The sequence below is a fragment of the Astyanax mexicanus genome, chromosome 2 (assembly GCF_023375975.1).
Source record: "Astyanax mexicanus isolate ESR-SI-001 chromosome 2, AstMex3_surface, whole genome shotgun sequence".
Lineage (NCBI taxonomy): Eukaryota > Metazoa > Chordata > Actinopteri > Characiformes > Acestrorhamphidae > Astyanax > Astyanax mexicanus.
The window spans coordinates 64,113,111-64,135,759 of record NC_064409.1 but is presented as its reverse complement, the minus strand read 5'-3'; the positions used below and the strand labels follow the sequence as shown (position 1 = coordinate 64,135,759).

Below are 22,649 nucleotides of genomic sequence, written 5' to 3'. Positions count from 1 at the left end.
TCTATCTGTCTCTCTCTCTCTCTGTCTGTCTCCCTCTCTCTCTCTCTCTCTCTCTCTCTCTCGATAGACATATATATATATATATATATATATATATATATATATATATATATATATATATATATGTGTGTTTCTATCTATGTCTCACACTTTGTATATCTCTCTCTGTCTCTTTCTCCCAGTGCCTTTCTTTATCTTCCTCATTCCATCTTTATGCCTATCTTTCTATCTATGTCTCACACTCTTTCTATGTCTGTCTGTCTCTTTTTCCTAGTGTCTTTCTTGATCTTTCTAGTTCTGTCTTTATGCCTATTTCTCTGTCTGCCCCCCCCCCTCTCTCTCTCTCTCTTTCTTTCTATGTCTCACACTCTCTCTCTCTGACTCTGTCTGTCTCTTTCTCCCAGTGTCTTTTTCGATCTTTCTCATTCTGTCTATCGCTCTCTCTCTTTCCTTCGATGTCTCCCTTCTTCTCCGTGTCTGTCTCTTTTTATCGGTCATGCTGTCTATCTCTTTCTCTCTTTCTGTCTCTCTCTTCTTCTCTCTGTGTCTGTCTCTCTTTCTTTCACTCTGTTTCTTTCTCTATCTTGATCATTCTGTCTTTGTAGCTATCTTTCTCTTTGTACCTTTCTTTCTGTCTTTCTTTCTTTCTCAGTCTAAATCTCTCTTTTTATCATTGTCTTCCTCTCTTTGTCTCTGGGTCTGCCTATTTCTTAGTTTCCCTGTGTCTCTGTATGTCTTATTCAATCTCAGTCTCTATCAGTCTGTGTCTGTTTCTAAAAGTGTGCAGATTAGACAGTGTGTGTGGAAGAGAGAGAAACAGAGAGAGAGAGAGGCAGACAGAGAGACAGAGAGAGAGAGAGAGAGAGAGAAAGAGAGAAAGAGAGAAAGAGAGAGAGAGAGAGAGAGAGAGAGAGAGAGTGAGCCAGTCTAGGATGGGACAGGGTGTCCTGGAGTTCATATGAAAAGCATGTCAGTGCAGTAAAATCAGAGGGGGAGGACAGAGCCTGTGGTCCTCCTCAGCAGCGTTACATCACAGCTCAGTCCTGTGATCAGTCCTGTGTCCTGGTTCAGCTCTTACAGAACAGTCATGGGCGTGGTAGTGGGGGGAAAAGTGGACCTGACTACCCAGGGCCTGAGTAGGGAGAGGGGCCCATGAAAACCCTGATTTTTTGCAAACGTTCCTTGTGTACTGGCATGGATAGGGGCCCACTGACATTAAGACTGTGCAGGGCCCAGAATTTGCTGCTACACCCCTGAGAACAGTTATGCCCTGCAGTTCAGATCACTCTTACTGTAGTTGTTTTTTTATTACAACATTAAATGTACATGATTGTGCAGAGCTGTTGTGTGTAGTTGTATACAGTACACCTATGTTAATGCAGGGACTTTTGCTGGGTATGCATAAAGCCTTGCCACATACTGCAGTTAACTTATATTAGCATATCCATAACTCAGTGCCCTCTAACTCATGCATTCATGAATAATACCACACTTGACCCTTTAGGTGTACTTATGCAAATGCTGATTGGCCATCTTCAGTGCTTTCATCTCTGAGCTCCAGATCATTTGTCAGTGTAGCGCGGATTCATCCGCTCTCAGATTCAGAGTGATGGGGGTTCGGCGTGTCTGTGGACGACGCTCTGCTCTGACCTCTGCTTTTGACACTGTTTTGAATGCTGCGATGAAGATGTTGGAGATGTCAAGCTGATTTTTTCTTCTCTTTTCTTCTTTTCTCTTGCAGTTAGAACAGATCCAGAAGCACACGTGGTACATGTAAGTACAGCTCTGTATCTGTGGGCTGGCTGTGTGTGTGTGTGTGTGTGTGTGTGTGTGTGTGTACACAGTCACAGAACTATGGCCACCTCCTTGATGTTCCACATTCATTGTAATTTTTATTTTCAGCTCCACTGAGCACATTAAATTGAACTGATTTTTTTTAATAGTTAAAATTACATAGACTAAAAAACAGGCACTACACACTTCAAATAATTGAGAATAAATGCATGAGGTTGTATAAACTATAATGAACGATAACGAAAAATTTAATAAAATGCTTTTCTGCCGAGCTTTTGTTTACATTTCTCCTCTGTCGCATTCGGCGTAACTTTAGTTTCCCCCCAGTCTCGTTTTTCCACCCATTCTTGGGCTCCCTATCTCCTTATAATGGCGCTTTTTTCCCCAGCCCTGTCCCAATAATTCACTTGCCGGAGCAGCAATAGTGTATTGGACTGCAACCCTGATGACACGGGTATGATCCTGCTTCAGGAGCGGTGTTTTTATTTTTTTATTTTTTCCTTTCTTCTTGGGTTTACTTGCTTTGAGATCAACTGTTCTGCAATTGGGTTCAACAAACCTCTGGGCTGGAGAGCTACTAGTCTGTAGCATCCATCCCATTACACTTCATTTTCCAAAACAGAATTTCTTTGTGACCCGCCACGTAATGGCTTGGAAAATATCTGGCCCACGGCCAAACTGAATTGCCGACCCCTGGACTAGAGGATGAGCAACACAAACTGTGTGCAGCAACAGATTCAGTACATCTACAAGGTAGAGCAGCTAAATAGGAGAGAGTGAGTGTTTAAACACAGTGTTTAAAAACTCCAGCAGCACTCCTGCCTCTGATCTACTCGAGGATAATAAAGTATATAAATACAATAAAGTAGGCACAGAAGCAGATACAGGACAACAGTTTGTAATTATAGAACTTCAAAGGGCTCCTATGTGATCAGTGGAGATAGGACAAGATAAGATCTACAGTGAGTGTAGAAACAAGGAGGCAGTCATAATATTTTGACATGACGAATTCAGCACCCCCACCAAGAAAAGCACCCCCTCTCAGGAGCGCGCACCCACATCTTCATGGCTTAAACTTTACTTAGAAAATTGAAATACACAAGATAATGTTCTAAGCTACTCTGACTCGTAAGAAATAAGGAAAAGGAAACATGTCACCTGCAGCCGCTCTCGAGAGGGGGTGCTTTTCCTGGCGGGGGTCCTGAATTCGACATCATAGTTGTGCCTAAGTCTGCATCCCTGCCAGGAAAAGAACCCCCTCTCGGCATACATGCGTACATATCGTCCTCTTGAAAAAAATGGAAATAACTGCTTTAGCCAACTTTAATTAGAAACACGCTTCAGAGAGGGGGTGCTTTTCATGGCGGGGGTGCAGATTTCGGTGCACTTTCAAATTTAAAGTTTATTTTAAAACAATTTCTGCTTTTTCTGCTGTATCGGGGGTGTTCCTACACCAATGGGACGGGCTATATAACAGAATAGGGACATTGAGGGAATTCTGCTAATGCTAATGTAAGAGGGGGAGGGCCTGGGAAATGGAGATGGAAGTGTGTGTATGTGTCTATGTGTCTATGTGTGTGTGTGTGTGTTATGGAGATGAATGGCACAGCCTCCACATGTCATCAGCAAGGACAAGAATCTGCAGGCCCAGCGGGGTTTAGCTGTCTGTTCAGATGCCCATGATCCTGCTGTGTGACTTCCCCGAGAGAGAGAGAGACAGAGCGCTAGAGAGAAAGAGAGAGAGAGAGACAGAGAGAGAGAGAGATAGACAGGCCCCCCCTGTTTCATAGCCCCTCCGAGGTCAACGACATGTCTAGCTTTGTCTCCATGGACACCCCAGTCACCTGCACTTCCTGGCAGAATACTTATGCTTTTAGCCGCTACATCACACAGCCATGTTTTCCTGCAGATGGTAACACTGAACACACAGAGCTCACACACACCTGGACATTTCATGCAGATTGTGTCTAAATTCACTGCTAATCACTTAGTTGTGGAATGCATGTTAGGCTAGTCTAAGTGAAATATGATAGCTGGGTTTTTAAGATTAGTCCTGAGATACTTTAATCATCATTAAAGTTTTAATGTTCTTCGCAATCTTACACCCTGTCAAAAGTCTATTTTCACACCTTGCGTCCACGCCATTAAATCAGTGTCGGAGTTTAGGAATATATCTACACTAATAGGCGTGGTGTCTGGAAGTGAGGTGTGTTTAAGTCAATGTTTGGTGTGTTTCTATTTTGGCAGCGAAAAACGTAGGTGCGCCACTGACTAAAATGAACCTAGACAACAGTTAATCATCAGAGTCCATTCCTATAGGTATACCATGCATGCATGGACCCAGCTCGTTAAACACACACACATGGACGCAGATGCTGCAGAGCACAAACCCAACTTTTAACGCAACAATAAACAGAATAAAGAATAAAATATAACATTGCTGTTCACTTAAATGATCTACTGGCACACCTTTACAGTGTGAACGCACAGGTCAGTATCCTCTGCTGAGACTCACAAAAGCACTGTGCTGTTAATATACCAACGTGCCAAAGTCAGAGCTCACCTGCCTCTTAAAGGGAGTGGCAACTGGCACACTGATTGCTTTATTTCCTTTTACATCCAACACACACCTATGATTAATTAGTAGAAAATTAGTGCATGCCTTTTGCACATTTCAAAGCCACACAAGGCATAGTTTTTGAGCCCTCACAATACCAAAGACACACCGACATCCCTAAATTCCAGAACTTTTCTTATATTAGACTGAAGTATTATATTAGAGCTTTTCTGAAATTGTATTTTTATAGTATATTGGAACTTTTCTTATGTTAGGCTGATATATTTGAGCTTTTTTTTAGCTGCCCTGTTGTTGTTTTCCAAAACGTTTAAATTGGAGCCTTTTTCTATGTTAAAGCATAAAGAGAGCAAATTTACGCAAATTCCCTCTTACCACAAATATAGATAATTAGCCAGAGCATGTTTGGTGAAGTTGGCCTCTTTAGTTTAGCTTGGGGGCTAATTTTAGAAAGTAAGTTAGCACATATGTACAGTATAAGCAATTGGTTTAAGGCAAGTGTGTGTGTGTGTGTGTGTGTGTGTGATTCAGGCGTGCTGTTTGTGAGATGCTAATTGGTAGAATATAAGCTTCTTTTTCTTGTTATCTCCAGTGCAAATGTAAAGATGCAACCTTTGGACTCCGAATATGTCTTAGCTAATCACCTACTTTCTTAGCAAGACTACAACTGTGTAAATTGCAGTATTGAGAGCAGTTCACTCTTGTTTGTTTGAGTGCAATACAGCAAGCAAAGAAAAAAGCACATCCGAATATATGAATATATACAAATAAAAAAGCCATTCTAAAAAAATCCCTTCAAGGATTCCAGTATCTGCAGATCCACTACCCCTTTTATCTGTTCAGTTCTTCATTATAGACTTCTGCACAGTGCTGGATGTAAGGAGAGTAATGGTGTTTTTAACCTTATTGCAGTGGAGGGAAGAATGAGCCTGAGCCTGAGCAGCCTGTGCCCAGGAAAGTGGCCATCAGGAGTCTGCCGTCAGCCGACGACATCGACCCGGATGTTCTGGAGAGCATGCACTCGCTCGGCTGCTTCCGGGACAAGAACAAGCTGATGAAGGACCTGCTGTCAGACGAGTGAGTGGTCCTGCGCTGATCTGGAGTCAGTGGAAAACTGCCAAAAACAAGACCTATCATATTCTTACACTGACGTAAAGACATATTTAGAATACTAATGTGTTAGCCTGGGTATCCTCAGAGGAGAATCCATAGAAACAACCAAACAGAAGATTAATATTGTCAAATCTTTGCTGCTGTGTTGTGGAGATAAACATGTGTGTAGTAGGTGAGAGAACTTTAAAAATACAGTAATGTGCAAAAGTCAGAGAACACCCTTAATTTTTTTAGCTAAAGTCTAAAGGTTTCTGTTTATTTTAAAAACAGTAAATGTGTATTTTTTTTTACAGTATGTTATATGTTTTTGCAAAGTTGTACTAAATATAGTCCTGAATTAAATAGTACCAGTTTGTTTTTCTGTAAACTGCACAATATGATTGCAATTCGATTTTTTTTTTTTTTTTTTTTTTTTTACAATTGTAGATGTTTTTAAAAACTGTAGTGCCCCCTAAAAGATTTAGATGAAAATGCTTCATCAGAGTGCTATTCTACAGAAGTTATTAAAATTGTGAGACGATTAGAACAAATAGTACTGCAGAATTATTGCAATTTTCCATTATAGCTTTTCAAGGACGCTTGATGCCTGGACAACATGTAAAGTTAAATATTTACTTACAGACTATACAGTTTGCAAAAAAAGATGTGAAATGTCAAAAATCCAGAGACTAGTTTAGAAAAATCTATCAAGTCACTGACTAAAGTGTAAATCTCTCTATGCTGTAACACCCTCTCGTTGACCAATCGGGGCATTTTTTCTTGCCCACTGAGATACACTGAATCTACATCTACCCCCCCAGTTGTGTGTCTCTATGATGTACTGTAAGGTCTAGGCTGCAGAACCGCTAAGAAAACAGCTGCTGGAGAACACTTCCGGCTTCACCGATTTCTGTTTGTATAAAATGTGTTAAAATATTAATATTTAACCTGCCAAACCCGCACTATTGAAAATAGTATGGGGTATATACCCTTTAGTAGCAGTGTGTAGTAGACAATTTAGGTGCAACCTAAGTGAGTTTTGTGATGTTCAATGACACAAGTAAACCAAACACATTCTGTGATATTGAGGTATTGTCTTTTCAGGGGTTCGGTCCATTGTTCAGAGACCACCAGTGGCCTCAGGAGTTTGATTGGCTAATGTATTATTTTTTTTGTCAGCAAGAGCTTCTTGATTGACTCCTTATCTTTTCAGACTCATAAGAATTAAGCCATCTTCTCATAGTAGAAGGAATGACAGACACTTGCATTTTCAGATATATAATAATGAATAATGAGTAGCTTACATGTAATGGAGGTTATGACTGGAAAATAAATGTATAGTGGGTGTTTTCTGGCTTTTGTACAATACTGTGCTGTTTAAGGAAATGACCACTTCATATTTTTTGATGTTTTCCCCAAATTTACCCAGATTTTTTAAGGTTGACTTGTATATAAAAAGCGTTTTTGAAAAATGTAGTGCCCCCTAAAAGCCTAGAAATTGAAATGCTGTCTTCTTTAGAGTGCTATTCTATAGACGTGATTATACTCTTTATAAAAAAGCGCCTAGTCTTTCTATGGCTGGAACTATATCTATATCTTTAAAATGACTTTTACAAAAAGGCCAGCCTTACACTTTGACAGAGAACTTTTAGATAAGGGTAAACCAGAAATTTCCGGTGCAAAGGGGAAGAGATAAAGAATAGTAATAATAAACAGTATTGCTTAAAGGAAGCTTTTGCTGTCTTTTGCTGGTCCATACAAAAGCATCCCCCCTCTACACACACACACACACACACACACACACAGACAAAGACCCTGAGCTTGTCTTTTGGACAAGTCATTCGTCAAACAGCACTTACATTATGATGGGCGCTGAGGCAGGGCTTCAGTTATTTCCCTAGTCTCAAAGTGCTGCTATTTTCCCCTTCAAATCTGCTCCTTTGAGTCATTTTCCTACTATATTGAGGTGCTTCGTGCTTTTCTGTCGTCTCTCCGTTTTTTCGTGCTGATATGGGTGTGGGAGAAGAGTTTATGAGGACTGAGATGCTGCTGGATGGTGGAGCTGTGTTAGGGATGTAGGGTGGAGTGCTCGTATATCATATAGAAGTGGCACACTCATCGCCAGCCTGCTCCCCACTACAGCCTCTTACTGTCTCTGGCTCTGATAAATGGACCCGGGGCTGGAATTCATAAACCATCACACAGTGGGGGCACTGATCTAAGGCTTGTTTGTATTGCTTCGCTCGCTGTACAAAGTAAATGGAGATGCTCCGTGAAGTGGTCTCTGACTCATGTTCTCTGTTAGAAGGAAAATCCTTCTGGGGCCACTTACAGCAGCTGTTCTTACATCGCTCGTCCGTTTCTGTTTCCGTCCCCTCAGTGACAACCAGGAGAAGATGATCTATTTCCTCCTGCTGGACCGGAAGGAGAGGTACCCCAGCCATGAAGACCAAAACCTCCCCCCGCGCAATGATATAGGTATGTTATTAGTGCTTCCTCACACTGCAGTACCATCAACAGCACTGGCAAATGCAGCCATTAAATATAACACTTGGAAATGCAACATAACACAAACACAATGTATTTTTCTAAATAAGTATATGCCGCACACATTATTAATAACACAGGACTTGTGTAGTCTCATATACCTCATATACCTAAAGTCCTCATAGCAATGTACTAACATATATGGTCAGGATTAAGCCTAGTCATAGACTATATTTTCCTTTGAATGGAAAATGTCCATTCAAAATCGGTCTTGTGAAGTCCAAGACTAAACCTAACCCCTGTCTGGAAAACTGCTCTATGGTGTCTTTCCTAAAAAAGAGGTGACAGGAGTGAGGAGTGTTCAGGTACATTTCTGGCGTGTTGCTATCTTGGCGGTGAAAAACACAGGTGCGCCACTGACTGAAATTAACCTACACAACAGTCAACAGTCAGACTCAATGATAAACAGAATAAAGAATAAAATTACATTGCTTTTCCCTTAAATGAGGTGCTGGAATATCTTCACAATGTGAACATGCAGGTCAGTATCTTCTACTGAGATGCACAAAGCACTGCACTGTTAAGATAGGAATGCGCCAAAGTCAGAACACACCTGCCTTTTAAAGGGAACGTCAACTGCCTCGCTGATTTTACTTTACATTATTTTATTTTTATTTTACATTATTCCCAAAACATACCCATGATTAATTAAGAGAAATAGTTTCGAGCCATGCAGGGCATAATACCGAAGACACACCCTAAATCAAGCTGCGCAAAGTACAATTGACCGATGCACTAAAGATTGCTAAAATAGGGCTCTAACGCTCCATATAGTAATAATGATATGCCTCACATACAGTAAAAATAAAAGTACACTTTATTACTGTCTACGTATTTATGTATATATGCAGGCAGTAAAGTTATTTATTTATTTTTTACAAATCAAAAATCCACAGTTTTCCACTCTTTCTTTCTTTCTTTCTTTCTTTCTTTCTTTCTTTCTTTCTTTCTTTCTCTAAATGCTGATGTTTGGAGACCAGCAGGCCCTGGTGGCCACCAGAAGGGCTTAATTGCAGTAAGCACTCACAGCAGTGATCAATCTGGAATCAAATGGAGCTGCTGAATGAAGCTTTCCAGATCAGTGCTTAATATTGACTTTGGATGGATCCAGCGCTTTACTTGTGGGACTAGGCTCGAAGTGCTGAGCGTGTGTGTGTGTGTGTGTCTCTGTGTGTATGTGTGTGTTCTCATAGATCCCCCAAGGAAGCGAGTAGACTCCCCCATGTTGAACCGGCACGGGAAGAGGAGGCCGGAGCGTAAGTCTATGGAGGTGTTGAGTGTGACGGACGGCGGATCACCTGTTCCAGCACGGAGAGCCATCGACATGACACAACACGGACAGAGGTGCAGCAACACACACACACACGCAGATAAATTATATGTTCCTTATTCACATATATGTGTCATTCGTCTCTGCATGTGTGTTTTGTCTGTTTTTTTAATTGTCCCCCCACTGCACAAGGGTCCCGCTGATTTATCAATCAGCGCTCACGTCCAACCATCCAATTGGCATCTAACCAATTTGCGTTTCTTCATTTGCTTTTGTGTTTTTCCTGATTTTTCCTGTTTTTTCCACCTTTCCATAGAGTCTTATTGCCTGTAATTGTTCCATTCACAGACACACTCTCTCTCAGCAGGCTACAGTTGTTAATTACAGCAGTTTAGCTTAGCTTATTGTAAAACTGCTCAGTTTGTTCAATTGAGCGAATAATCCAATAGGACACATTTGAGAAAGATCAGAAAAAAAAAATATTCATTTCTTTTTAGTAATGGAATTTAACTGAGTGCTTTGAGTTTCTGCTCAGGCTGAGAACTATGCTGTAGGTATCTAGACAAACAGACACACACAAACACATTCATAAACACACACACACACAGATAAGAAAGCAGCGGTGGGGGCTTCTGTTTATTTGACCTGCAGAAGGATAGATTTGACCTGTCCATGCTCTGATCACGAATGTGCTCTTCAGTAGCAACTGTTGCAGAGCTGGGTATTCTGTACACAACACTGGCAATGACCTCATTCAACCTATTGTGAACCTCTGGAACTCAACCAAAAAATATATATTTTATGCCCATACAAAAGCTTACAGTGTTAGTATAGCTGTAGAATTAGGCCTGTGAAATAAAAAAAAATATATATATTTTTAAACATTTTTATCTTTTGGTGTTGGAGTTAGGGGAGTTACAGCGCAGTTGAAAAGTGACCATTTAACCATTAAACATTATGCATGATTTTATAGGGGGGAAAAATCATTTTCTGAACTAAATAAAATATATATTTTGTACTAAATAAAAAAGTTTCTAAAAATTAAAAAAATATATTTTAATTTTAAATAGTCTACTCAAACAAGACACGTTCTGAAATGTTACTATTTGTCATAAAACTCAGGCTTTCAATGATCATTCATTTATTTATTTTTATTGTATTAGCTTCCATTTAATATTCCATTATAAATACATCTATACATAGTGCATAGTATGAATCACATAGTAAATAGTGTGACATACATTTTTGTGATTTTCTAATATAGTCATTCCTAATATTAAAGGACCATTAAGGATTATATTTTCTCATAACATGATTAGCATGTATCATCAGATATTTAGGAATATGACAAGTTTAAGCACTGGAAGCTCTTGTCAGCAGAGCTTTAGCCAGTATATATATATATATTTATTTATATGTTGTTGCCTCTAAATCTGTCCACCACCATTCCCCATTCGCCAGTCCCATTTCCACACCGTTTCCAGATTATAGATAGCAGCATGCAGCAAACAGTGTGCTGAAGCTATGAAAGCTAACAAGCAGGCTATTTTCTAACTGAACAGGTAATCACTGAGCTTCAGCAAGGTTGCTTATCTTAGCTAGATAATTAACCACCACAATTAACATTGTAGAGGTGGGCATTTTGAACGTTGAAACATATATATATATATTCACTGATTAGCTACAAAAACCCATGTGAGCTTAAGGTCTGGGGAGAGACGGGTGGGGCAGAAAGCTCTCTATCCAGTGTTTAAAAACTGGACTTCTGTGTCACACTTGTACGCTCGCTCATATTTATTATTGATTGCTCCTTTATCCATATGTGTAAGAAAATCAAATCTGAACTACGCTAATATTAGGCAGGCAAGTTCATTGTAATTTCCAGCCTGCCTCATTTCAGTTCTCCACAGCTACAGAGTCCAGCTATTAGTAATATATAAGTAGCAGTTTAATGCAGGAACTCAACATTACGTAATTACTCTAAATTATAGTCTCAGTTGAAATCTCTGCAGCCGTTTCTCTAAAGAATGTATTGGAGACGAGAGCATGGACGGATCAGTTTCTATATTGTTTGGGACTGCATGACGGCCCTGACTGTGTGTTCACTTTGTCTCCTGCTGTAGTAAAACAGTGTTCAGTAAAAGCTTGGATATCACTGAGGCCCACCCCAGGTGCAGCAAAGAGGAAAGGTACTGCCGTAACTACCTGCCTGATCCTAACACAGCCCTTACTAAGCTTTACTACACCCACCATAAAGATGCAGTGTCGCTTTTCCACATCATTAACCTTCTAAATCTACAGCCTGCCAAAACAAAAGCCCCCCCCAGACTGCCTGTGAATATGGTGAATGGACAGTGTTGTGCAGTATGCAGGCTTTTCACATGCACTGCTTTTGCTGCCGTGCCAGATGTCTTGGTCCGGCCCGATCGGGTTCAGTTGCGCACGGGTCCGGGAGGATTTCATCACATCTGGCTATTGTTCTTTTGGCCTGTTTGTTCGATCCCGCCGCTGAGGAACACAGTTGGTGTCCCGCACTTTCATTTCCCCGCTTGTTTCCCGGCCTGCCCTTTCATTACACATCTTTCATTCGCACTCAAATGTCAGGACGGGGGCTGATGGCAGAAATTAAATTGGGAATTGACTCCAGATGACCTGACCCCCACAATGATACATAAGGCAACTGGGGCTTTTAAAATATATCATTGAAAAGTAATAGAGTGCTGAGAGAAGGCAGCTGCATGGAAACAGAAAGAGGAGTAGCTGTCTGTCTTTTCCTTTTCCTCTCATCACTCGCATTTCTGAATACCATATATATATATAGACTGCCTTGACTCCTTCCTCAGAGTCTTTTTCATTTATTTATGTATCCTAATTAATTATGTATAGGTAATCTGATGTTATTTTTCTAATTTCTTAGTTTTATTATCCATGCTCCCAAAGAGTAGTTTAAATTTAATGTAAAAATTAATAATAGCTTTAATATCATAATATTAAAAATGTAATGGTAGTTGTAATTAGACGTTTTGACATGTAATAGTAAATTTAATGTTCATTTAAAAAAATTGTTGTAATATAATAATAATTTAAATAAATGTATATAAATCAGTCAATCAATCAATCAATCAACCTTTATTTTCAGTAGGGAAAAACATTGAGGGTGACCCTCATTTACAATGTTGCCGAGCATGTACAACATCAAAGGGATTGAAAACATTTAATAATAAATTATAAATAATAAGGAATAAAATTGTAAAAAAATAAAAGTACTCATTTTAAATCAGCATTTAATATACATAAAATATATATGTAAAACAGATTTTTTTAAAATACCATAAAAAACAAATTTGACACATAAAAGGTTAAAAATTATAAAGTATAAAATAAGTAAACATTTATTGTAAAAGTAAAGTAAAATGTTAAGAATAATAAAAAGATCATTAAATGAATAATAGAACTAAGAACAGAAATGGAAATAAAAGTAATAATAAATACATAAAAATATAATAATCTACTGCTACTTACACATGTACAAATGATGCATATATAGTATATAGCTATATACATACATGTCAGTGTCTCTTTAATCTGTTTTATAGTTTTTAGGTAGTGTTAAAGTTTAGTGTATGTTCTATCACCTTAAGGATTGCTTATCTTATCTGATCTTATCTTATAATAGTTTATTATTTTTTTTAATGACAGTTTCGACCTGCTAGTGTAACCGACATTAGCAGTTATAATTAATGAACTACTATAGTTTTAATTTTATTAGTTCATAATTTGTACATTTGCACAAAATATAATATTATAATTTTTATAAACTTTTATTTTGTCATTCAGAAATGAAAAATAGTGTAGTAAAAGTGAGTAATTTTTGATGTAAAAAAAAAGAATAGTTTTAATTGCAAGATTTAAAAGTGTAATGTTTAACACAGTAATTCATGACCATTTATTTGCCATGTTATTAAATGGCATCGTTAATCACAAAGACATTTCTTTGCATGTATTGAAGCCCTTGATCTAACAGCACTTTCCCAATGTCTCTCTCCCTACGACACACCTTTGTATTTGTTTGTTTGTTAATGTATCTATGGTGCACATTCATATCATCACAGAAATAAATAGAGGAAAGCTTCCCTGCATCTTCATATTCTGTCCTTAGTTGATAGCGTGTGCTTTGCCTGAACCTCTCCTCCTTCAGAGATATTCAGTAAATAGCCTGAATTCCTCTTATCTTTCTGCTTTTCTGTTTTATTCATTCTGAATGGATGGTTAGATGCCAGTCACTGTTTTTCACTGTTGCTTTTTTTTCTTATTTTTCTGATCATCACTCTCTGAAAGCTTTGAAATGCTTTAGAATTGGAATTGGGCTGTGTGATGTTTTGGGGTTTCTTTGTGTGTCTGTGCATCAGTATAGCTTTATGTGGGTATGCGCTTTGTGTATCACATGTACTGTGTGTGTGTGTGTGTGTGTGTGTGTGCGCTCTGTCTTTTTGTGTGCTATCTCTCTACAGCAGCAAACTTTTCAGCCTCAGAGACCTTTAGATCTTTGGGCTTTAGAGAACTTGAGATCAGAGCCTATCAGTAAGAAAACAGGCTTTGATATCTATTCTATGACACATTCGATCTCTCCAAACAACTGATGGAACGCTCTGGTGTTTGTGGGGAGATAGTGTAAGGATCACATGAAGTAGAACAGTACAGATGATGGCAGATGTCCAGAGATTTGTGCTTTTCATTCTTCTGAAAGCTTGACATGAATATTCCTTAATATGAGACGGGAAATATGAGTAAAGACATTTATATATGTCAAAAAAAATGCTTAGAAATAGTTTTTCCTTAAATTAGCTATATAAAAGATTTTGTTATCTATAATATTGCACCTCAAAAAAATTCTATAATTGAAAAGTTACTTTATTTCAGTAATTAGATGTAGTACACAAAGAGTGCTTCGTTTTAGGCGTTTATTTCTTTTTATTGTGGATGATTATGGCTTACAGCCAATAAAAAGGCCAATTGGTACTTTTGGCAGTGTGGGCAGTGTGCCAAGTCCTGCTGGAAAATGAAATCTGCATCTTCATTTAGCATTTTGTATGTAAAAATTAAGGGACCAGAGTCTAGAGGAAGAGTTGAGAGGCACAAAGTACAAGCTGCTTGAGGTCTAGTGTGAAGTTTTCACAATCAGTGATGTCATCTGCTGGTGTTGGTCCACTGTGTTTTATCAAGTCTAAAGTCAGTGCAGTGTTTTGCCAGAAAATCTTACAGCACTTGCTGACAACTTTTATAAAGATGCAGATTTCATTTTCCAGCAGGACTTGGCACACTGCCCACACTGCCAAAAGTACCAATTGGTCTCCGATAGACTTTTGGTGCTAGGAGCAAATGACCACTGCATATCAGAAAAAATTCACACAACTTAGTATATAGAGCAAACCTGATGTTTTGGAGATGTTCTAATGCAGTTATCTGACCATCACTGTTTGGCTCTTGTGAAATTGTTTTAGATCCTTAGACTATTTCCCATTTCCCTTCCTGCTTCCAACACATCAACTTTTAAGCTTACATGTACAATATATCCCAGTCATTAAAAAAACTGCCTGTCAGTAACATCTTAACACCTTAGTTATAAGATTGCATACATTTATCTTAAATAACTGTATATATATATATATATATATTTTAGACACTGCTGAAATTATCTGCTGCAATGAACTGTTGCTAATGCAGCATTGCCGAGTAGCCAGCACGCTCAAAGGAAAGCGCAGTGACTCGGTTCTAATACATCAGCTCACAGACGACTTGTGCTGAGCAACATCACCCTTTGGAGTGATGAGGGGAAATAGCTCCATCTTCCCACCCAGAGAGAACAAGGTCGATTGTCCTCTCCAGGGGATCCGGCAGCTGATGGCAAGCTACATGACCGGGATTCGAACTAGCGATCTCCCGATCATAGTGGCAGCGCTTTAGACTGCTGGATCACTCTGTGCCCCCAAAAAAGAACAGTTTCCAATAACAAAAAACATTTTGGAAATTTATAAGTTCTGGAAATTTCTTTCTCTGTCAGAGTTTCTTTTCTGCTTTTCCGTTCAGCCGTGATTGTGTTTTGCTCAAAAATATTGTTCCGAAAAATGGACAGGGGGTTCTGTCCCTATCAGGATTTATTATTGAGCTTAAATGAGCTTTAAAACTTTATATTTATTTATCATAAAACATACATTATCAGTATTAAAGTATGTTTCTCATTTTGGAGATAACATGTTATGTTCTGGGAATAACTATAATATATTTATTGAGATTTTATTGTGTTGCATTTTGTTTTCAGCCAGGGCATTTCAGAGATCTGTTTGACCTCATATTTATGTATCAACTTATTATCGAGTTATCTTACTTTTGCTGGTCTGGCTGTTTGAGATTACTTTGACAGCTTGTTTTCCTTGTATGACTTATTATTATCAACAGACCCAGACAGAGTCGCCGCAGTGCATACTGTTCTCATTTATTCCTTATTTAGTCCCGTAAGAGCATTTACTCAGCACTTTCTCCGCCCGCTCGAGTGTATTTAGTCCGACTTCAGTCCGACAGTCTGCCCTGGGCTGCTGCTTTAATCTCATCATGCCTTTGGCTTGGGCTGTGTCGGTTAATGTGATTCCTGGCGCTGGTCCTGTCTCTCCTGCTCGTCCGCCCCCCCCTCTCGCCGCTTTAGTAAGCTGCCCTGTGGCATTCTGGACCCGCCTCAAACACTCGTATTAGTCTCACAAACAAGAGGCCCCTACTGAGTGCACAGCAAACTGCCTTATGGGCTGTGTTCCAATCTCCCGCACACTGCGGATCCCACAGCAGCCTGATGGGTGCAGTTAGTGAGAATCTAGCCTCAGGTGACATTTACACAGTCAGTTTATTAAGCCATCAGACCCCCCACGCAAAGCGCAAGTCTATAGCACTGAAATGTGATTCATTAATCACTGCATAATTTCAGACAACATTAACTTGAATCACATCCTCATCCAGAATTTGTTTGAATAAATTTATTTCAAGAACGTAAATATATTTCTGTACTTTCTTAGCTTTTTTAGATACTTTTATCTTGTTTATGTTGTAGCTGTAAATGATATTGCTAAATAATTAATTCATAATTTTTTTAATACTTCACTTAATGTATAAAAAAAAATTAAACTATTAGTTGTAAATGTTGGGCTGCAATTAAAAAAACAGGAGGACCAGTTTTTAGGCTTTCTCAGTCACATGACATCGCATTCAGTAGCTCCTCCATTTCCACTCGTTGTTGTGTTTACGTGGATCTCCGTGGAAACGCACACCCAGAGTGTAATTACAGTGCATGGCAGTGGACAAATACTGAAACTCAGAGATGTGGATCTGGACAGAACTAAAATTACCAGAGGACCACAGAGTTTAACGAAAAACAGATAATTCAGCCTGTCATTTTCTCAGAGGACTTCTGATAAAAACACATACATGCCCAATCAGAACAGGAATAAAATCACAAAGGATCCCCATAAAAGAGAAAATTAGCCCAGGACCCCCTGAGAAATTAACAGATTTTTAAAGAGCTTCACTTTTTAGAGCATTAGTAGCAATAAATGACAGGCTAAAGATACAGTGTACAATAGTGCTAATGAACATAAAAACATGACAATAATTAAGCACATAGAATGTAAACCAGTAGCAGTTCTTTCTATGCAGGACTATGGAGGAATTAAGAGGGCCATTGTTGTTAAAAAATAGGGCACAGTTTTTTTCATTTTTTACATTAAATATCTTAATTAATTTGGTCCTGGTCCAGAGAACATGCACCCGGCTGATGTGTGTGGTGTTTTGGAATGAGTGTGATTGGGTCCAGTACTGTGTTCTAGCCTTTGGCTATTCAGCATTTGTATTCAGCAGTGTGAGCTGTGGCGTTCTGGCTGTGTGAATTTGCAGTGCCCACTTTCCACTAACTCCACCATTCCACCATAGTCCTGCAGGCCATGAGGCACGGAGCTTTTTTTAGCACTGGCTAGCCCTCTGCCCTCCTGAATAGTAGTAGTAGGGTAGTGTATCTAAGTTTGTTCCTTCATCTTTCAGAATATTTTTTTTTTGTTTGTATTTTTTCCTCCTCTCTCCCACTCACTCTGTCCCTTTCCCACAGTTTTTGTCTTCTAAACGAGCAGTTTATGGTGTGTGTGAGCATGAAAATACGCAAAAACGCTCTCCTCTCCTTCATACATAATGCATTTGAGGAAGGATCGCAGAAAGCGTGGGAGGATGGTGCAGAAAATGGGCGCAGATATCGGATGTGCGGCTGATTATAGGTTCCGCTCCATTTACTCGCGTTTTGCATAACTAGTGGCAGTCAGTTGAACGTGGATTTTGTGGTGCGTGAATTAGCTGTAGTGTTTGGAAGGTGTGTTTTTAGAATACTTTCTTTAACAACGACAACAGATACAGTAGCTCGACAGAAGAGCAGCCTCAAACACGCAGACACATTTACTGTACCAGCAAAATGACAAAATTGCAACTTTCACATTGTCATTTTCAGTGTCAAAGCACATTTTGCCCAGTGCTTGTGTGCATATTTTGTCGCTCTTGCTCTCCCTTAAGTCTTTTAAAGGTTGAGAGTGAGGCAACGTTCATTGAGTGACTAGATTTCAAGCAAAGGAAAATTCTTGAGACTTGGGCTTAGACAAAATACTAAGTAGATAATATGAGAGTCCTCTTTCTTTTTTCAAACCTTCACTTTTTAGTCAGATTAAGACAGACACTGGTTCGTTTTCTACATTGTTGTGATGTGGGTGAGTAGGTATGAATACAGTAATCACACCTCTGATGAATAAATGGTCTCAGTCTAGTCTTGTTTCAGTTTAAGTTGGAGCCTTGGTGAAAATGTAATCCAACCTTAATCATACCCAACTATACCTAAGTTTAAGCTAAACACATTCTGCATGTATACTGTAATCTGGTCTATTAACCAGATACAGAAATTACTCCAGTAATGATCCAATGCCATCTTTGCCTTTACTCAGGGTTCCCGTGGGTCCTTACAAAGTCTTAAAATTTCTTAAATTAAAATCTTGATAATTAAGGTCTTAAATTGTCTCAAATTTACTGTAAATTTGCTGTAGGTATTTCATTTTTAGTTGGTGCCTTTAATGCCAGTGGGAAAGCACATACTAACATTAGCAGCGAGTTACTGTGGAGAGAACTAAGGTTTTGCGGAGAGTTAGCTAACATTAACGGAGAGATAGCTAACATTACTGGGTAGAGAACTAAGGGCATTCGTTCATAATAGAGACCATTCCAACATTAACGAAAAAAAAAAACAATGAAATGAGAGCTTTAAAATTACATTTGTTTAAATATCTTTACATACTGTATTTTTTGCACTATAAGACGCACTTTAAATCCTTTAATTTTTGGTACATACACATTGTTACACATGTGTACTGACACAAGTCAAAATTAACCTTAATACACATGTGTAATCACATAACCTGTACCTCTGTAGTTAATCTGTAACAATGTGTACTTCATCAGTAGTTACACTGTAGTTACATGGACTGTTACTGTGTACATAGTACTTAGGGACACTTATTATAAAGTGGGACCTAATTTTTTTTTTTTTTTAAATCAACAGTGCGCCTTATAATCCAGTGCACCTTATATATGAATTTTAACAGTCAGGTTGTAAGGAGCAGTAAAGACACTCTGCTGAAGTACAGTATTATAAAAGTGAGGTTTTTCCAGTACTAAGGATGCATTAGCATTAACTGCTAATCACAGAGCTAGCTCTTTCGCCGTGTAGAGGTGAGTATATCAGACTGTAGTCTGCTGATAGCGCCTTGGCTTACTGGAGCACTCAGGGTTCCTCAGTGTAGCTCTGTCAGGCAGCATTTACTCATGCTAAGTGCTGCTAAATGTGGCTAGTGCTGCTGCTAACCGTGGTTAGGACTGCTGATTACCACGCTGTTAAAAATATTGGAAGTCTGAGTTTACTGTAAATAAATGGAAGCCCTTTACTTACCCAGATAAACAGTTTTCAGGAGAGAAATCTGTGTAGAATAACATACAGCACCCGTTTGACTTTAAAAGAAAATGTTTTTTTTTTGTTTACTTAGGCGCTTCCCTTGCTTCCCCATTAGAAGGGAAACATGATGACACACTTGTTCCTTAATATTGTAGCTTAAAATGTGTCTTATATTCAGGTGTGCCTTATGCCTGAATATAGACTGGAAACTAGACATTCATTGATTAGTGCACCTTATAATACGGTCAGAAAGCCCCCTTGAAAAACTTGAAAAACTCCTGATCTGCTGCTATTGTGGTCTTGGTGCCACAATACCACAGAAGGATGCCTTGTGCGTCAGTAGGTCAATGGGAATTGTTTTCACAGCGCAGGTTTTAAGCTACACAGATTTAAGCATGTAGTTTTAATGTTATATTTGATTATCAGTATTTCTTGCTTTATCGTCCTCTGTATATTCATATATCTCATTATATTAGTCCTTGTGTACTTAGCTTAGCTTAATATTTCTCTGTCATTATTTTATGACAACATCTTTTGTATGAAAAAATGCACTTAATATGAAAAATGTCAATTGAATTAGCACTATAGATAAGCGCTGACTCCTGTGTCTGGCAGCGTCTCGGCTTGATGATATCTTTGGACTGTGATGTGTTTTCACTAGAAGAATCATTTTGTCTCAAGTAAGCAAAATGTATTAAGGTAAATGGCGTTATTTTAATGAATATGAAGACATGAACTGGGGAGAGAAGCAGGATGAGAAGGAAAGGGTGATGAAGGCATGGATAGAGGGAGAATGGGTGAGCGACAGACAGCATAACCGGAATAAAGGGGGGAGAGAGAGAGGAAAAAGTGACATGAAAGAAGCGTAACAGCTGGGCTCCGTCTGCACGGACAGCCATCTCGCCTGATGAAGACAGATTGGTGACTGATAATTCATTTGCTCTTGCTCGGAGGTGATTGAAACGTGCGCTGTTGTCTGTGCGGACATCTGTTGGCAGAGAAGAACAACAGGCCTCGGCTCACGATGAGTGATAACACTGGAAAGACGGAGGAAGACGTTGCTTTATTAAGTTTATGAGTCTACGCCTCTGCCCTCAGCCTGAACAGAGGAACTGGAAGAGATTTGTCATGGATAATAGTGACATAGATTATCCTTTGTTTAGTGTCAGCGTAGCATGTATGAGGTGGGTTTGTTTCATCACTGCTAGCCTAGATTTCCTCCAAATCTCTCCCCAGTGATTTTCTGTCTAGAGCCTTGCAGGCAATCTCTGATTTCTCTCTATATGGTGCTTTTATATGTGTCTCTCTAACATAATGGTGTGTTTTTTATTCTGTCCATTGCTGTATGTGTGTCTGCAGATCACGCTCAATCAGCGGGGCTTCTTCAGGCCTTTCCACAAGTCCACTAAGCAGTCCACGGGTGAGTACTGCTTGTTACCTCTGCCGCCTCTACCGATACCTATTACCCCTCACTTCTGCTGCAAGCATCCAACACCACCATCCGTGTCATCCTTCACTCACACACATACACTCAACATTCAGAAAGGGAAAAGATCCAATCATGATGGTGATTTACAGCGTTTGTTGATGTTAGGACAAACTTGGTGGAGATTAAGACCAATCACTGTCAGGAGAAGGGGGAGGTCTTTGAACAAAACAGTGATTAAGACCAGTTGTAGTCAGAGGGAGGTCTCAGGATGAACTTGGTGGTGGTTAGGACCAATCGTTGACAGGGGGAGGTCTCAGAATGAACTTGGTGGTGATTAGGACTAATTGTAGACATTGGGAGGTCTCAGAATAAACTTGGTGGTGGTTAGGACCAATTGTAGACATTTGGAGTTTTCAGAATGAACTCTGTGGTGATTAGGACCAATCGTAGACAGTGGGGGAGGTCTCAGAATGAACTTGGTGGTGATTAGGGCCAACCATAGACAGGGGAGGTCTCAGAATAAACTTGGTTGTGATTAGGGCCAATTTCACAGTATTCTAGCAAACAAAACATGGATTATGAGCAATTTCTTTTCAATGGAAGTCTCAAAAAATATAGCAGTTAGTAGGACTAATCAAAGTCTTGGGGAGGTTAATCACAGTCATGTGGGTGATTTATAACTTTTGCTGTAAGGGACAGGTCTCAGGCCAGCATGGTGGAGATTAAGACCAATCACAGTCAGGAGGAGGGGGCGGGGGGTCTTTGAACAAAACAGTGATTAGGACCAGTCGTAGACAGGGGGAGGTCTCAGAATAAACTTGGTGGTGGTTAGGACCAATCATAGACGGGGGGGAGGTCTCAGAATGAACTTGGTGGTGATTAGGACCAATTGAAGACAGGGGGAGGTCTCAGAATGAACTTGGTGGTGATTAGGACCAATCATAGACAGGGGGAGGTCTCAGAATAAATTGGTGGTGATTAGGGCCAATTTCACAGTATTCTAACAAACAAAACATGGATTATGAGCAATTTTCTTTTGAACAAAACAGTGATTAGGACCAGTCGTAGACAGGGGGAGGTCTCAGAATAAACTTGGTGGTGGTTAGGACCAATTGTAGACATTGGGAGGTCTCAGAATGAACTTGGTGGTGATTAGGACCAATTGTAGACAGGGGAAGGTTTCCGAATAAACTTGGTTGTGATTAGGGCCAATTTCACAGTATTCTAACAAACAAAACATGGATTATGAGCAATTTCTTTTTAATGGAAGTCTCAAAAAATATAGTGGTTAGTAGGACTAATCAAAGTCTTGGAGAGGTGAATCATAGTCATGTGGGTGATTTATAACATTTGTTTTAAGGGACAGGTCTCAGGACAAGCATGGTGGAGATTAAGACCAATCACAGTCAAGAGGGAGGTGTGAGAACAAACAAAACATTGATTAGGACCAGTTGTAGTTCCCAGAACAAATTTAGTGGTGACAAGAGCAATCAAAGTCTTGAGGAGGTTGTCAGGGGGAGGTCTGAGGAAAAATGTGGTGGTGATTAGGTTGTATTGGCTTCATGTGGAGGGATCAGAAGAAACAAAACAGTGATCAGGCCCAATCATGCGCTGTGGTCCCAGAACAAATATAGTGGTGAGTCTTGTGGAGATAAATTACAGTCATGGTGGTGATTTACAGCATTTGATGTAAGAGAGAGGTCTCAGGACAAATATGGTAGAGATTAAGACTAATCACTGTCTGGAGAGGGACTTAGAACAAACAACACAGTGATTAGGACCAATTGTAGTCCCAAAACTAATGTTGGGGTGAATAGGACCAATTGAATTCTTGGGCAGGTATCAAAACAATTAAAGATATTAAAGCCAGTTGCAAGAACAGAGCAAGCGATACAGAGATTAGGACCAATCACAGTCCGGGGGA

The 22,649-nt window shown here is 39.4% G+C and overlaps 1 protein-coding gene across 8 annotated transcripts in view; it reads left to right on the top strand.

The window, feature by feature from the left end:
* The window catches only part of brsk2a (BR serine/threonine kinase 2a), a 343,610-nt gene that overhangs the window by 290,840 nt on the left and 30,121 nt on the right, over nucleotides 1-22,649 (top strand). For 5 of the 8 annotated variants that reach the window (XM_049474718.1, XM_049474715.1, XM_049474713.1 and 2 more), the window contains exons 9-14: nucleotides 1,742-1,773; nucleotides 5,282-5,446; nucleotides 7,842-7,939; nucleotides 9,202-9,352; nucleotides 11,402-11,467; nucleotides 20,656-20,716. In XM_049474718.1, the coding sequence (XP_049330675.1) occupies nucleotides 1,742-1,773; nucleotides 5,282-5,446; nucleotides 7,842-7,939; nucleotides 9,202-9,352; nucleotides 11,402-11,467; nucleotides 20,656-20,716 (573 nt within the window). The remainder of the gene's footprint in view (nucleotides 1-1,741; nucleotides 1,774-5,281; nucleotides 5,447-7,841; nucleotides 7,940-9,201; nucleotides 9,353-11,401; nucleotides 11,468-20,655; nucleotides 20,717-22,649) is intronic. The other 3 variants (XM_049474717.1, XM_049474716.1, XM_049474712.1) reach the window with 1 other exon arrangement.